The sequence below is a fragment of the Podarcis raffonei genome, chromosome 6 (genome assembly GCF_027172205.1).
Source record: "Podarcis raffonei isolate rPodRaf1 chromosome 6, rPodRaf1.pri, whole genome shotgun sequence".
NCBI classification, from domain to species: domain Eukaryota; kingdom Metazoa; phylum Chordata; class Lepidosauria; order Squamata; family Lacertidae; genus Podarcis; species Podarcis raffonei.
The window spans coordinates 19,257,615-19,273,210 of record NC_070607.1 but is presented as its reverse complement, the minus strand read 5'-3'; the positions used below and the strand labels follow the sequence as shown (position 1 = coordinate 19,273,210).

Here is a 15,596-nt window from a genome sequence, read left to right as displayed (position 1 = left end):
TTCTCTCTTTACGCTACATAGTTTTGCTCCGCAATCATCTTCCCAACTTCAGTCTAGGAGGAACAAAATGAAATGGGCCCACAATAAGCTGTTGAGAGGCAGAGGGTTGTATTCAACTACCGTATTTTTTGCTCTATAGGACGCACCGGACCATAGGACGCATCGGATCATAGGAGGGGGAGAACAGGAAAAAAAATTATTCTCCCCCTCTCTGCTCAGCGCCCCTTCAGCAAAGCGGCAGGAGAAACAGAGCCCCTTCCATTTCTCCTCCCACTTCACTGAAGGGGCGCTGCGCAGAGAGGGAAAACTGTGCAGCGCCTCTCCAGCGAAGCGAAGCCTGGAGAGCAAGAGTGATCAGTGTGCACCGACCCCGGTGGGAACTCCTGCTGTGCTCCGAAGGCTTGCGGATAGCTGCCTGAAGCCCCTGGAGCGTTCGCAGTGGGCGTTCGCGCTGCGCTCCGGGGGTTTCAGGCTTCAGGCGGTCATCCGCAAGCCTTCGGAGCATGGTGGGAACTCCTGCTGCGCTCTGAAGGCTTGCGGATAGCTGCCTGAAGCCTCCGGAGCACAGTGGAAGTTCTCTGCGCACACACATTTTCTCTTCACTTTTGGAGGGGTAAAAGTGCGTCCTATAGAGCAAAAAATACGGTAACTTTTACTGAGAGCAATTTACCTGGAATTCAGCTTCCAGTGGAGGTGGGTCACTGGCAGGATCTCGCTTCTTCAGGTAATTGAGGCAGTTGTGTAGTTCTGGGATATTGACCTCTGTTTCACCAAACTGGATGTATTCAACCAAAGCTTGATGGATCAAGATGTACTGTGACTAATGTTCCCCAGGATTCCAGATTATGCCAGTTGCAGGATGGGAAAATTGCAGTTAAAAGAAATGTAGATACAATTCCATGACTACAGCAGTATACAGAGCAAATAGAGACTGAATCCTGACAAGACAGAGGCTCTTTGAGTTGATGCCTCTGTAGGCTAGGATGACTTGCTCTAGATAAGGTTGCACTTTCCATAAGGGCCAAGTGTATACTTTGGGGTAGTCTTCCTCATTCCTCTATTCTTAAATTCAGTTCACATTTCTGCACCAGCTTACTGTGAATTTCTCCTTATTATTGTTGTTGTTGTTATTTAGATTTCTATACCACCCTTCATCCAAAGATCACAGGGCAGTTTACAATTTAAACAACACACAAAAATACATACCAAAATGACAAACAAGAACAATATGCATGCACCCCTTTAATCTAGGAAAGGGCAGGGCTGTAGGTGACATTTGTATGCTATTTCTCCTGCTGTTACCTTTACTAATATAGGCACACTATAGACATAATTTGGTGATGGGGGAATTGGGAGAAGTGCAAATTTCAAAGAAGAGCATATTGTCTCAGGAAGAGAAAATGTCCTCCCCATCCCTACTTTTGTTTCTGTAGCACTTGGGGAATTGCCATCTTGTGTGGTCATGCCATACAGATGAATGGACCACTCAAGTGAGCTCTTTAAAGTACCTACCAGTGAGCAAATATATTGCTTGAGTTGTCCACCAACCAATGGAAAGCAGGGTGCTGCTTACTAGACTCTTATCACAAGAAATCCAGAAAGCAGAGAGATGCACTCCTGCTGGAATAACTGAGAAGGGATGGGACTGCAATGGACCACTTGCTCCAATCAAGAGGCAAGATTGTCATATGCACAAGTATGAAAGGATTTATTATTACCTCCTATGGAAGAATGGTTATTGAAATTAATGGATTTGGCTGAGATGGCAAAGTTGCCGCACTTAATTATATAAAAACCATAGTTGACATTTTTTAATGATTGGAAACCCCTTATGGAATTTTTTGCACCAAAAGGACAATGAGCTTGTGATATCTAGGTTTGAAGACTGAAAAGAGGTTGGAAATAGAAGATTGATGTTATTCTGGAGCAAGAGTTTTGCATACATTTTTAAGGCTGATAGAAGGAGAAACGGAAGTCTTTTTCTTTTCTTTATTTACTTTCTTTTAGTTTTTATGTTAAAAATGCTTGACATTTGATGTTCATTTCTGTATATTGTTTTCCCTTTGTTTTCCAAGCTTTAAGGGAAAAAAACTTTTTAAAAAAGAGGCCCACAATATATGGGGAAGGAGATGCCAGCACCTGTCCCAGTGTGAATCCATACCCCCCCTTTTTTTTTTACCCTACCAAAATATTTTCTGAGTGAATCAATCTTCCTACCGGATGGATCATCAACAGGCTCTAGTAATCACATACAAGAAACAGTGGATCCTTTGTTTTGGTATCACCTGTAGGCTATTCCAAGGTTACCATAATGAGTCATATATATATATGTATATTTGGTCAACAAACAAAGCTCTGACAGCATACCTCCACCTGCACCATAAGACACCTCTGCCGCCGCAACTTGACAATGTAGCCATAGACATCCATTCTTCCTTCAGCCTCTAGTCCCTCCAGCATCGCATCAATTGCAATATAGGTTCCAGTGCGCCCAACACCAGCACTGACAAGGAGGAGAGAAAACAATACATTGCGGATAACTGTGGCTGCAATCCTGTATACACTTATGTGGGAGTTAGGACCACCGGACATAAATGGGGCTTTCTTCCCAGCATCCTTGTGTTGGATTTTGCTGTAAGATATGCGACTTAAGGGAAATACGTTCGCTTTTTAAAGCTATTTGAGGAAAATAAGCAAACACTGACCAAGATCAGATGTGCATTCCTGTAGTACGTGCGTACGGTTAACAGCAGTAAGAATTGTGAGGGGCAGGGCAAAATCTGTGTCTGTGTGTGTATGCGTTTGTTTAGATAGCAGTACTTGCAGAAGTGTACACACGTGATAATGTTCTCTGATTCAGTTTTCTTTGTAACTTCAGATAGGGAAGAGAACTACATGGAAATGAGGCTGTAAAATTCCAGAAGTGACTTGCACCTTTGAGAGTGAGAATCACATTTTCGAATACTCTCCTAAGTATATGAAAAAAGTTCCCTGCATACAGTTAACTAGCATACCAGGGAGAATGTGTTAAAGCATCCTTCCCTCTGATGTTTATGTGTCTGCTTTACTTACAGGGAGTTTGAGGAGCATTCAGAAATAGTATCCCAAAGTGTCCCAGGCCAGACACTGAGGTACAGCTCTAAGGGCCTTCTGGTGGTTCCCTCCCTCTGAGAAGCCAAGTTACAGGGAACCAGGCAGAGGGCCTTCTCGATAGTGGCACCCTCCCTGTGGAACGCCCTCCCATCAGATGTCAGGGAAATAAACAACTATCTGACTTTTAGAAGACACCTGAAGGCAGCCCTGTTTAGGGAAGTTTTTAATGTTTGATGTTTTATTGTGTTTTTAATATTCTGTTGGGAGCCGCCCAGAGTGGCTGGGGAAACCCAGCCAGATGGGTGGGGTATAAATAAGGTTGTTGTTGTTGTTGTTGTCATCTGAATACAGGTAGCACAGTCTAGAATTCTATCACTTCATATTCTACTGCACCTATAGACCCAGCCTCAGTTAAGCAGAGAGGATGAGCTAATTCTTACCTGCAATGGACCACAACTGGGCCACTAAAAAAGTTGCTGAAAGCATTAACTCTGCGTCGGAGCTTGAGAAGGAGATGGGGATTATCAGGGACTCCATGGTCTGGCCAGCTGGTGAACTGGATATGGGTCACATCTCTTCCTGTGGTCTTTTCTCTTCTCTGGGTGAAAAGGAGTACATGTAAACATTCACCAGTGTCGTTTCGATTGCAAATATAAAGAGCAAAGAAAGAGTGGGACTGCCCACCTTCCAAGTGGTGAACAAAGCTCTCTGGCTTCTTTGGGCTTAGCCAGAAATGGAGGGAGAACATGGATGGCCTTCTACACTGGTCTGTTTGAGCGACGTATGTTATGATTAAGCCTCATGAGAGGATTCCTCCAGTGGCATATTTATACAGCACCATGAGCCATGTTCCTTCAAACCAAAAACCTCTTAGTAGAAGAGCAGGCGAAGTGTAGTGCTTAAGAGAGCGGGAAGTGAGACACATTCCACCCGTCATGGTTTGCTGTACTTGCCTTACCTCTTGTCACTGGCATCACTGTGGGTTATCAGAATAATAATAATTTTTATTTATACCCCGCCCTCCCCAGCCAAGGCCGGGCTCAGGGCGGCTAGCAAGCAATAATAAAAACAAGTTGAATGAATACAACTTAAAAACAAGATTAAAATACAACAATTAAAATATTGATACATTAAAATATTAAAATGCAGCCTCATCACAGGAGGAGAAAGGAAAGAGGAAAAAGAAAGAGGGGGAGGGAATCAAATTGGCTCCAAGCCAAAGCCCAGGCGGAACAACTCTGTCTTACAGGCCCTGCGGAAAGAAATCAGATCCTGCAGGGCCCTGGTCTCATGAGGCAGAGCGTTCCACCAGGCTGGAGCCAGAGCTGAAAAGGCCCTGGCTCTGGTTGAAGCTAATCTAAATTCCTTAGGGCCCGGGACCACTAGGGTGTTGCTATTTATGGACCTTGAGGCTCTCCGGGGGGCATACTGGGAGAGGCGGTCCCATAGGTACGAGGGTCCTAGGCCGTGAAGGGCTTTAAAGGTCAAAACCAGCACCTTAAATCTGACCCTGTACTCTACCGGGAGCCAGTGCAGTTTGAAAAGCACTGGGTGAATATGCTCCCATGGCAGAGACCCCGTGAGGAGCCTCGCTGCAGCATTCTGCACCCGCTGGAGTTTCTGGGTCAGCTTCAAGGGCAGCCCTGCGTAGAGCGAATTACAGTAGTCAAGCCTGGAGGTGACCGTCGCATGGATCACTGTGGCCAGGTTGGGGAGGGACAACTCTGTCTTACAGGCCCTGCAGAAAGAAATCAGATCCTGCAGGGCCCTGGTCTCATGAGGCAGAGCGTTCCACCAGGCCGGAGCCAGTGTTGAAAAGGCCCTGGCTCTGGTTGAAGCTAATCTAATTTCCTTAGGGCCTGGGACCACAAGGGTCCCACTAGGAAGGGGAGGGCAGGATGGTGGTGAGGTTGGCATGGTACAAATGCACCAGCAGAGCCAGTCTGTTCCTCCAGGTGGCATGTTCGCACCATGCCAACCTCCCTGCCGCCTCAGCGCTTCCCCTCTCCTGTTGCTGCACACTACCTGCTTGGTGGTCCTTGGAAAACCACTATTTGCTTTACTTATTTACCTCTTTTACACAAGTATGATTGCAAAGGCAAGATTATGCAAAGCTCTGCAAGTGTTGCTGTGCTTACGTTTGTGATGTGCAGCTTCTGAATGTTGTAGTCGGGGCACACTTTACATTCGTTTATCTTCACAACGATGTCTCCGTAAGATGCAGTCTCCTCTTCCATGGATGGCCAATATTTGGCACATTTGACCTGTAGAAACGCAAGGACCATCAACTGCAACCAGCCCTAACACAGGTTTGCATTTATTTGTTTACTTTAAAAAATTGTATACACTGATTTTCTCCTCCACATTGGAGTTGCTCGAAATGGCTTACAAATAAAAAAGCAGACATAAAAGTAACCGAGATCCAGCCGTTAAAACTCAAATTATCAAACTAAAAATGGCATAAAATAAACCAGCTGGTACTGCAATTCAACCCTTTCTTCTGTAAGACTGAGTAGGAATGGCTCCAATGTGTGGTATAGTAGTTAAGAGTGCCAAATTAGGGCCTGGGAGACCAGGGTTCAAATCCTGGGTTACTTCACTGGGTTACTTCAGGAATCAACTCTCGGCCCAGGCCAACCTCACAGGGTTGTTAGGAGAAAAAAATGAGGAAGGGGAGAACCATGAATGTTACTGAGCTCCTTGGATATAGGGTGAGATACAAATGTAAACAATTTTACAGTCAGATGTAATCTTGGCTGCGAGTCCTGGAAGACCTGCTCCTTTCCCTGAAGGAATTTTTCCGCCTCACCTTGGAGGGGAGGGCCTGACTGACTCCAGCTACAAAAGCTGAGGTTTGCTGGGCAGACTTTAGGGCTGGGGTATTGTTGCTGTTGGTTTTTTGTATTTTTCTTTTAGATCTTTTGGAAATTGTTCAGTCTGGTTTTATATTTTTTTTAAAAAATTGTTTTATTTATTGTTTACGACAACTTTTGGTACGCCGTAGTTAGGTATGGCTTTCATGTTATAAGCCACCTTGAGCATCATTTGAAAAGGCAGCATACAAACAAAATTACGTAGAAGAGTAGAAGAGTTTGGATTTCATATCCTGCTTTATCACTACCCGAAGGAGTCTCAAAGCGGCTAACATTCTCCTTTCCCTTCCTCCTCCACAACAAACACTCTGTGAGGTGTGTGGGGCTGAGAGACCTCAGAAAAGTGTGACTGGCCCAAGGTCACCCAGCAGCTGCATGTGGAGGAGCGGAGACGCGAACCCGGTTCCCCAGATTACGAGACTACTGCTCTTAACCACTACACCACACTACACCACACGTACAGGCGGTGTCCATTTTAGGCATTTCCAGTTGAAGCCATGGGTCATTTTTGACCCAGAAGAGGAAGGGATGGAGTGGAACAGGGGTGCCGCTGAGGTATAATGGGGTGGGGTGGACTTATGCATGCTCTGTCAACATGAGCTTTGACCTGGAATGCAACCCCCGCAGAAACGGTTTTGTTTTTTGTGTTGCTTTTTTTAAAAGAGAGACAGAGGAGAACACTGTTGGGTCAGCCCAAACGTTCTTCTGGTCCATCTTCTCATTTTCCACAATGGCCTGCCTGATGCTTCTCAGGAGTCCCTGTGCACAGTATGAGGAGAAACAGTTTTCCCCCACCCCCCATTCCAGCAAATGGTAAGCACGCGCTTCTTGGGAAAACTTGGCCAAGGCAAACCATAAGAAATTGAAGTAGCCATACACTGGCAGCGGGGGCTGGACAAGTCAGTGCATGCTGCTGATCAAGTCAGTAGCCATTTCTTGCATCCAGATTACCCGTGTCTCCCCAGAAGAATTTGGGTTGGCTCACAGATTCATTAGCAGAAGTTATGACCCACCACAGAGCCACAACAGAGCTTTTGTACATCCTCTCGGGTATTTTGTGGCCAAAGAGGTTTCCCATAATTAACCGGATTGGTGTAAGAATAAAGTAAGCAGAGTCATGCATATTTTTACAGTAGCCACAACAGGAGAGTGCGCCTCTTTCCCTCACCCTGTTTCCTTCCTCGCAGCGAGTCACCATGACGACGATGGTTGCCTTCTGCTCCCAGATCATTCTCCAGAAATCATCCGTTGTCTCCTCCTTGGGACCTGGGCAGAAATATTTAAGCAGTTGGCGTGATTGCCATGGGCATGACCCAGCCAAAGATAGAAGCACTTTTAAAGAGAGTTAAACGCACGCCCCACAGAAATCAAGGAAACTTAAAAGCAATTAACTTTGGCTAGGTCAGGCCAAATCCATGCACAATAGGGTGAAGGAGGTCTGGGAACAGGGCAAGTGAGTGGCCCAGCTGATCAGGTGAATGAATGGGTGGGTAGTCTGGGAGAAAGGGGAGGACACAGGCCTTCAAGTACTCTCCACTGTCGCTACCACCATGGCGGGGAAAGTCTTTCTCCCCTTCACTGCTGCTATCGGCAGAAGGAAGTGTGCATTTCACAATCCACACTTCTTTCTGTCAGGGCAGGACAGAGAAGAGACTGTCTCCTCTTCATTCCTCCCTCCTCTGTGACTGGCAGTAGCTGCGTCCTCTTGGGATTGGGGTGAGCTGTGAGGAGATGGGGAAGCCTTGGGCAAGCAAGCTGTGAGGTGATGGAGATTTGCAGCGGACGATGGCAGGTAGGTGAGGTTGAGGTGGCAGATAGATGAGAGACTGGAGCTTAAAGGAGCTGTGAAAATATAGGGGATTGAAGGGGCTGTGTGGATATGGGAGGAATAAAGGAGATGTTAGAATATTGATGGAGGTTGATGGAGTTATGAGGCTATGGGAAGCATGGGTGAGGGGTAAAGGGAGGGGATAGGGTTGGAAAGGGTGGGAGGTGGGGCTGGTTAGCAATGCAAGCTGGGGCAGCAGCCCCTCATATGTATGAGCACGGAGAAAGAGAGAGAAACTACTTTCCTGAATGATTTAAGGTGGAAAGGGAAGGAAAAAGAAAATGTGTGCTTTGGGGGGGAGGTTATTGGGTTGTTGTTCTTATTTTGAATATGTATTTTGTGGTATTTTGATTTTATTCTGTGAACCACCCTGGGACCTCCGGGTATAGGGCGGTAAAGGTAAAAGGTAAAGGGACCCCTGACCATTAGGTCCAGTCGTGGCCGACTCTGGGGTTGCGGCACTCATCTCACTTTACTAGCCGAGGGAGCTGGCGTACAGCTTCCGGGTCATGTGGCCAGCATGACTGTTAAGTTGTGGGTTGACATAGCAGACGACACAGCAATTTCTCCAAAGCAGCTCTTTATTTTGTAAGCTGGAACAGAACTGAACTGAGGAGCTCAGTCAGCCTGCTTATATAGAGCTCCAGAACAATGTAACTGTTGCCATTTTCTAAAACTATCCAATCACTGAACGTCTGGCAAACCAGAGCAGCACACGGAAATGCCGTTTACCTTCCCACCAGAGCGGTACCTATTTATCTACTTGCACTTTCGAACTGCTAGGTTGGCAGGAGCAGGGACCAAACAACAGGAGCTCACCCTGTTGTGGGGATTCGAACCACCAACCTTCTGATCAGCAAGCCCTAGGCTCTGTGGTATATTCAATAAAGAAGAAGAAGAAGAAGAAGAAGAAGAAGAAGAAGAAGAAGAAGAAGAAGAAGAAGAAGTAATACCAAAATACCAACCTTGGGCAGCAATGTATTTTCTTGGTTCTGTGAAGCCCTACAAGATAAAGTAATTTGTTATTATGCCCAGACAAACTAATATCTGCACATTCTTAGGAATAATTATGAATAACGTTTTCAATCTGACATTAGGTATTTTGCTAACAGTGGTCACTCACGTCAATATGGCTTGCATTTATGTAGTCAGATCCAGGGTCCCCGAGTATTGAAGAAAGCTCCACACGGTTGTAGTCATCTTTTCATATAAACAGTCATAAACAAAGGTTAAGACGTTATCAAAGGTTATCTTCAGTTTGATATAAATTCGGGGGGAGGGGGGAAGGATAAAGGATTCTCACGAAGAACCCAATTTGCAATATGTACTTACAAGGGAGGATGTCAATGTAACGGTTTTTGTTCTGGTTGTAAGACTTGCGTGCATCTTTTATTGTGAATTTACTGAAAACTCTGGGAATGCTCTGCAAAAGGACAACAACAACCTCAGCAAAAAGAATTATGTGAAACCATTGCCACCACAGTTAGGGATAAATGGCATATTTAGCTCTTCAAAACTATTCACATCATAATTCATTTCAACTGCACTCCTTAATCCAGTTTATCCACATTCAGGGCTGCAAGCCAATTCCCATTTACTAAGGACTAACTGCCAAAGGATTCAGCAAGACTCATCTCTTATAATGCAATTCTAGCCTTCTGGGCTACACAGCTGTGCTCTGCACCTCCCCCCTCTCCCTCCCCCCCAACCTTGAGCCCTTCAGGGAATTTGGGAACTTCTTACCCCATAACAAAAGCAAGCCAGCCACCAGCATTACTCATATTTCTGATTTACACTTGGCTAATGTCTTTTAATGGGGCACCAACCTGAAATTCATCCAGGAAAAGTCTTCCTTCATCTGCTATCTTCCTCTTATATGTTTCCCACAACAACTCTGCAGGAATTGGGTCTATGTTCAGCAGATGTTTATCATCATCTTTAAAACACATAGAAAAACATATGTCATGACATTTGTTTCTTTTAATACATATCACGCAAAGGCAATCCATATTTAAACACATGCTTAGGTTCCTATAGTTTTGTTATAGGTTTGCAATCAAGTTATACAGCTTGAGTGCAATGAAATGACATTCGGCAAAGCACTACCAAATAATTCACATTATTTAAGAGTATTACATTCTCTTAAAGCAGGCATAGAAATATGTTGGATTACAACTCCCATAATTCCTGACTATTGGCCATGCTGGCTGAGGCAGATGGGGACTGGAATCCAATATCTGAAGACCATGGGTTCCCCATCCTTAAAACATGTACATTTAACAGCATTACAGAGTTAGGTCTGGAAGATTTGTCAGGTCACAAGAATTCCCTGATGTTACTGTTGGAAGTTTGGATGCAACACAGTTTAGAGAACAGGGTTTCGCATTTTCACATATTGAGCTTCTCAAACGAACAATAGGCTTGTTTACCTTCCTCCCAAGGTGAAGGGAAGTGACATAGGCTAAGCCAGGCAAGACAGCTTACTCTATGGCATTAACCCCTTCATCCATTAAGTAGACTGAATCATGTTGGTTATATGAGGCTGGTTATCCCACATACTCTGTGTACTGAAGGGTTAACCGAAAGGTAATAAATCCTGTTACCCCAATAGTTATAAAGCCTACAAAGGTCCATGAAGAAAGTTTCTACATTACGACTCCAAGAAGCATGCTTCGGGGTTCAGTACTGCTACAAAGGCTTTATGGTGAACTAGACAAAAATATCAATTAAATGCTTGCACTTGCCCAAAGCTGGAGAATACCAACCTCTGCCTATGATAAGAGGCTGCATACCTGTATCTGGATCCCTGTAAGAAACACAAACGGTTATGAAGCCTAAGAGCAACGCTCCATGTTAACAAAGCTTTCTGCAACCAAATTCTAAGGTACACCCAGCAAAGTTTACGAGTGAGATCCGCAGGCTCGTGTCTGGTTTGGTCCTATGTCACTCCAGTATTAGGAAAAGTAATAAAAGCAGTGCTGGTCAAGGAATAACAATATAACTCTTTCCTATGTGACCCAACTCCCTTGGAGGATACTTTAGCATGAGAAGGAATCAGGAGTGGCCAGCAGGAAGGGGCAAAGGGCTCGCCTGGCCTCTGAGCAGCAGTGCCACTGTAGTTTATAGAGACGGAGAGGGGTGAGGTGGCAGGGAGGTCGTCCCTGCAGACGCACTGGTGGTGCCCAACTGGTTTCAGCAGTGCATTTGCACAGCCTTGACCCTCCCACCCCTCTTCTTTCTGGTAAGCTGCAGTGATGGCGCGGATTGGGGGGCCATGTGTGTCTTTTTAAACATACATTTATTTATCTGGTTTTTCAGATTAAAGTTTTACAATCCCATATCCAACATACAACATAAAGACAAGGTTCCAAAGAATCTCCTGGGCTCCCTCCCCTCCCCTTCGTGGGTCCTACTGTTAGTCATTTCCTCCTGCATCTTTTATAATAATCCAAAACTTTTACATCTCCATTATGTCCCAAAGCCACCATTAAACTACAAGTGTTATTCCAATCCTACTAACGATTTTAGCTGTTTACAGTGGTTTTCAAGATAAATTATCAATTTTCCCCATTCCTTATTAAAATGTTGGTCTTCCTGATTTCTGATTCTTCCGGTCATTTTTGCCATTTCAGCATAATCCATCAATTTAATCTGCCATTCTTCTCTGGTAGGGACTTTTCTTTCCATGGGAGGCCCTGTGTGGCTTGATGTAGCTTCCTGTCCAACCACCCCATGAGAAATCTTCACTTTTCTCTACCTTATTTTACACTTCCTGACATGTGGTTCCCTATAGATATCACCGGAGAAATATGCAACCAACAAACCATGGCCAAAGGAAGCCACTGTGAAGCAGAGGTTAGATGGTTGGAGTAGGATTCTCGTAGGGTTGTTGCAAGATGGGAAAGAGCTAAACCACGTACACGAACCACGAACTCCTTGGAGCAATGCAGTAGGTAAATAAAGGAGAAAGAAATCTCATGCCATCCTACATTATAGCGATAAGTCTTCTCATTTTATTTCATATACTTAAGAGAAGAAAGGAAGAGGGGTTACTTACGATGATCGTTTTTTGTTAAGAGTGTAGATTTTATACAAAACAAGGAGCAAAGCCACAGAGGTCACAATAATGAGGAATGCCAAAAATATAATCAGGGCTTGAGAATTATCTGCAAAATTCGAAAGAACAAAGGGAGAGAGAAGCTATGTTGAAAAGGTTTAAGAAATGCTAGCAAAAGTTTGTTCCATTACTCGCTTTCTAAACCTTATGTCAAGTCCTGCTCTTGTGTTTTAACATGTAAATTAATCAGTAAATTGATAGGAGTGGTTGAAACTTTAGCTTACATCTGGTTGTTACTGGATTAGAGGCCAAGGCTTCCGAGGTATAATTCCCGTTGCTAAAACCAACCTAATAAACAGAAAGAACAGCGGATACTATTTTGATATGTCAAAAATGCATCACCGAAGACAAACAATATCCTAAATGGTTTTCCATCTAAACTGAAGATGCAATAATCAAAAGAGCTACTTTTACACAAATGGCTATTGCCCATTGGGACTGGTAGGGCAGAAGACAGAGAGCCCAGCACTAGGTGGCGCCAAAGCCAGTGGCAGGAAGAGCTGACTAATTCTAGTTTTGTCTGCAGTTTCCACCCTGCTGTGTTCCACAAGGGAAAACACCATTACCCAGTGAGGTAATGAATTAAATGCATCTACCTATATCTCAATGTAAACATCAGAATTAAGCAGTTTACCTTAAACGTGTATGTTGTCAGATAAGCCAGGTCTTTAACTTCAAAAGAACAATCTTTCTTCGTTTTATTCTCATCCTCCAGGTACAAGATATATTCTTCTTTGGGGCCGTTTATTTGTTCTGGCTTTGAGCATTTGATCTTAACAGCATTGTTTGCTTCGTTTGATAAGTCCGCTTTGAGATTTCTCACACCTGTTGGTTCTGTTTGTTTGAAAGACAAATAGTTGAGGCATAATAATAATAATAATAATAATAATAATAATAATAATGTCATTCATTTATATACTGCTTTTGATGTCCAAAGCAATGAACAATACACTAAAACAACAAATTATACAGTGGGATTCAACAAATGCCATCAGCAGGCAAAGCACCAAAGGCCTTATTGGTGGCTGCTCCCAGAACTCTCTCCCTGGAGAAGCCAGACTGGCTCCCTCCTTGTCCTTCCACTGGCAGGTGAACTATTTATTGGTCCAATAGGCTTTTGGAGACAAACTGCTTTTAATGAATCAAAGATTTCAAGGATTAACACCATAACAAAAGATCTTCTCCTTCACTCCCCTAGAAATGTTGTAGGCTTTGAATTGCTAGCCAAGAAGTCATTGCACTCAGAGTTTTCCTGCCACAAGTGGCAGCCAGTGAAGTAGCGAGAGGGCAGGAAAGCTCACCTCTTGCCACAGATATGACTTATCCATTTGTTTCAAAGATCTATATTCTGCCCTTCAATATGCTGTGCTTCTAGAGTGGCTTGCATAAGTTCAGTAAAACAGCAGACAAAGCACAATGTAAAACAGTAGAAGACTCAGAAGTGTAACACACTAAAAACAGTCAACTTAACACTCTTTCTGTATCTGTAGTTGATCCATCTTTTCGTGTGGCTGCACCGACATTTTGGAGCACCCTGCCTAGGGACATCAGGCAAAGGTTCTTTTCTCAATGCTTGATAAAAACATTTTTGTTTCGATCTGTTTTTCGCTTATTCCTGATTTTAATTATTTGAATGTTTTAAATAGCAGTTTCTAACTGTTTCTATTGTTTAGTTTTTTTATAAACTGCTTTTGAGGGTTTTCTTCTTCTTCTTTCAATCAAGTGATATATGAATTGTATGAAATAAATGTCTTAGAATTAGGTAAAGGGACCCCTGACCATTAGGTCCAGTCGCGGACGACTCTGGGGTTGCGACGCTCATCTCGCTTTATTGGCCGAGGGAGCCGGCGTACAGCTTCCAGGTCATGTGGCCAGCATGACTAAGCCGCTTCTGGCGAACCAGAGCAGCGCACGGAAATGCTGTTTACCTTCTTGCTGGAGCGGTACCTATTTATCTACTTGCACTTTGACGTGCTTTCGAACTGCTAGGTTGGCAGGAGCAGGGACCGAGCAATGGGAGCTCACCCCGTCGTGGGGATTCGAACCGCCGACCTTCTGATCAGCAAGTCTTGGGCTCTGTGATTTAACCCACAGCACCACCCATCTTAGAGTTAGAGGAAGCTTTTATTAGTAAGCAAAGGACTAGCCTGACCATTTTTCCAACCAGAATATTTGCACTCTTAGAGGCATTTCATTATCGCCTCATGACAACAAACTGCTCTAGTCCACTCAGGAAAAATTAAAAAAAGTCTTTTTCCTGTCAAGTCATACAGGCCTTTTTGTTTTTGCTTGCTCCTTTGTTTTTAATGAACTTATTTTCAACATTCCTCCAAAAGTCACCCCAAACACCCCCCTTTACATGGCACAAGTATTTCTTCCAACATAGCTGATGACAGAACATTTAGACAAATTAGTATAAATGCTTTCCTATAGTCTGGGACAAAATATGACAACCACCAAACGTAATGGAGAACGAACGTGTAGGTTATAGACCTCTGATCATCAATAACTTCGAGCCATTCTGATAAGTCAGATGATGCTTGGTTATAACCAAGGGGGTGGGGAAATAACAATTTATTTCACAGGAAATTATTCCAATCATTCCTATAAATCTTCATGCATTAAATGTTGAAAATGAATGATTTCCACATAGATAAATTTAGATGCAGCTGCCCATATGTAGTCTGCAATGCATACAGTAGAAGATTGTATGTAGCAAGTTTTTAAATAGGGGGGACGGACTTTTAGTCATAGCGTTAGCACAATATTTGAGAACACAACTTACTTGCTGCTTTAGTGGGAATTGTCTTGCTAGTTCGTTGCCCTTCCAGTACTGCATCATTCTGTGTTTTGGTGTATGCCCAAACATAGACACTATAATTTTTGTAGGGCTTTAAGTCATTCCATATATAACTGGTATTCTTTGAAACATTATCTGTATTTTTAATTAAAAAAAACATTTTTAAAGGATTAGAAATTACATGGAATGGAACAAGATAAAACCATCAATACAGATAATAGCCAGCTTTCAACAATACATAACATTACAGTTCAGGCATTTGCTTGAACACGTGGAAAGTTAAACTGGAAGTGGGGTGTGGGGTGTGCACAAAAGTCCACCCCAACATTCCTAGACTGCTTTTCTTTGCACAAATAAAAAGAATATTGAATAGGCCTTCTTTGGAATAGACCTCAAGGCACATGGAGGAACATATGAGAAGAGACACTGCTTCAGAGCCAAGAAGGCAGAGATGGGCGCAAGCACTCCTTGATTTCCATTTCTCTCAAAAATGAGCTGATCTACCGTATTTTTCGCTCTATAAGACGCACCAGACCACAAGACGCACCTAGTTTTTGGAGGAGGAAAACAAGAAAAAAAATCTTCTGAATCTCAGAAGCCAGAACAGCAAGAGGGATCTCTGTGCAGTGAAAGCAGCAATCCCTCTTGCTGTTCTGGCTTCTGGGATAGCTGCGCAGCCTGCATTCGCTCCATAAGACGCACAACACATTTCCCCTTTTTAGAAGGGAAAAGGTGAGTCTTATAGAGCAAAAAATACGGTATTTACCTCCCAATCAGAAAATGGCTCTGATCACTGGTGAACCCCTATAAATCAATGGAGAAATTTTCCCGCAGCCTGTGTGTTAGGGGAATACTTAGAAAAAAGAGGGTCAGGGCTGTTGGCTT

The 15,596-nt window shown here is 43.7% G+C and overlaps 1 protein-coding gene across 3 annotated transcripts in view; it reads right to left on the bottom strand.

Annotated features, from left to right (window-relative positions):
- The window catches only part of PTPRC (protein tyrosine phosphatase receptor type C), an 82,426-nt gene that overhangs the window by 8,729 nt on the left and 58,101 nt on the right, over window positions 1–15,596 (bottom strand). For all 3 annotated transcript variants that reach the window (XM_053391503.1, XM_053391504.1, XM_053391505.1), the window contains 14 exons: window positions 14,697–14,846; window positions 12,546–12,745; window positions 12,136–12,199; window positions 11,852–11,960; window positions 10,560–10,600; window positions 9,621–9,730; window positions 9,127–9,217; window positions 8,918–8,994; window positions 8,760–8,796; window positions 7,135–7,232; window positions 5,232–5,357; window positions 3,534–3,691; window positions 2,368–2,503; window positions 671–820 (listed from right to left, as the gene is read on the bottom strand). In XM_053391503.1, the coding sequence (XP_053247478.1) occupies window positions 671–820; window positions 2,368–2,503; window positions 3,534–3,691; window positions 5,232–5,357; window positions 7,135–7,232; window positions 8,760–8,796; window positions 8,918–8,994; window positions 9,127–9,217; window positions 9,621–9,730; window positions 10,560–10,600; window positions 11,852–11,960; window positions 12,136–12,199; window positions 12,546–12,745; window positions 14,697–14,846 (1,547 nt within the window). The remainder of the gene's footprint in view (window positions 1–670; window positions 821–2,367; window positions 2,504–3,533; window positions 3,692–5,231; window positions 5,358–7,134; window positions 7,233–8,759; window positions 8,797–8,917; window positions 8,995–9,126; window positions 9,218–9,620; window positions 9,731–10,559; window positions 10,601–11,851; window positions 11,961–12,135; window positions 12,200–12,545; window positions 12,746–14,696; window positions 14,847–15,596) is intronic.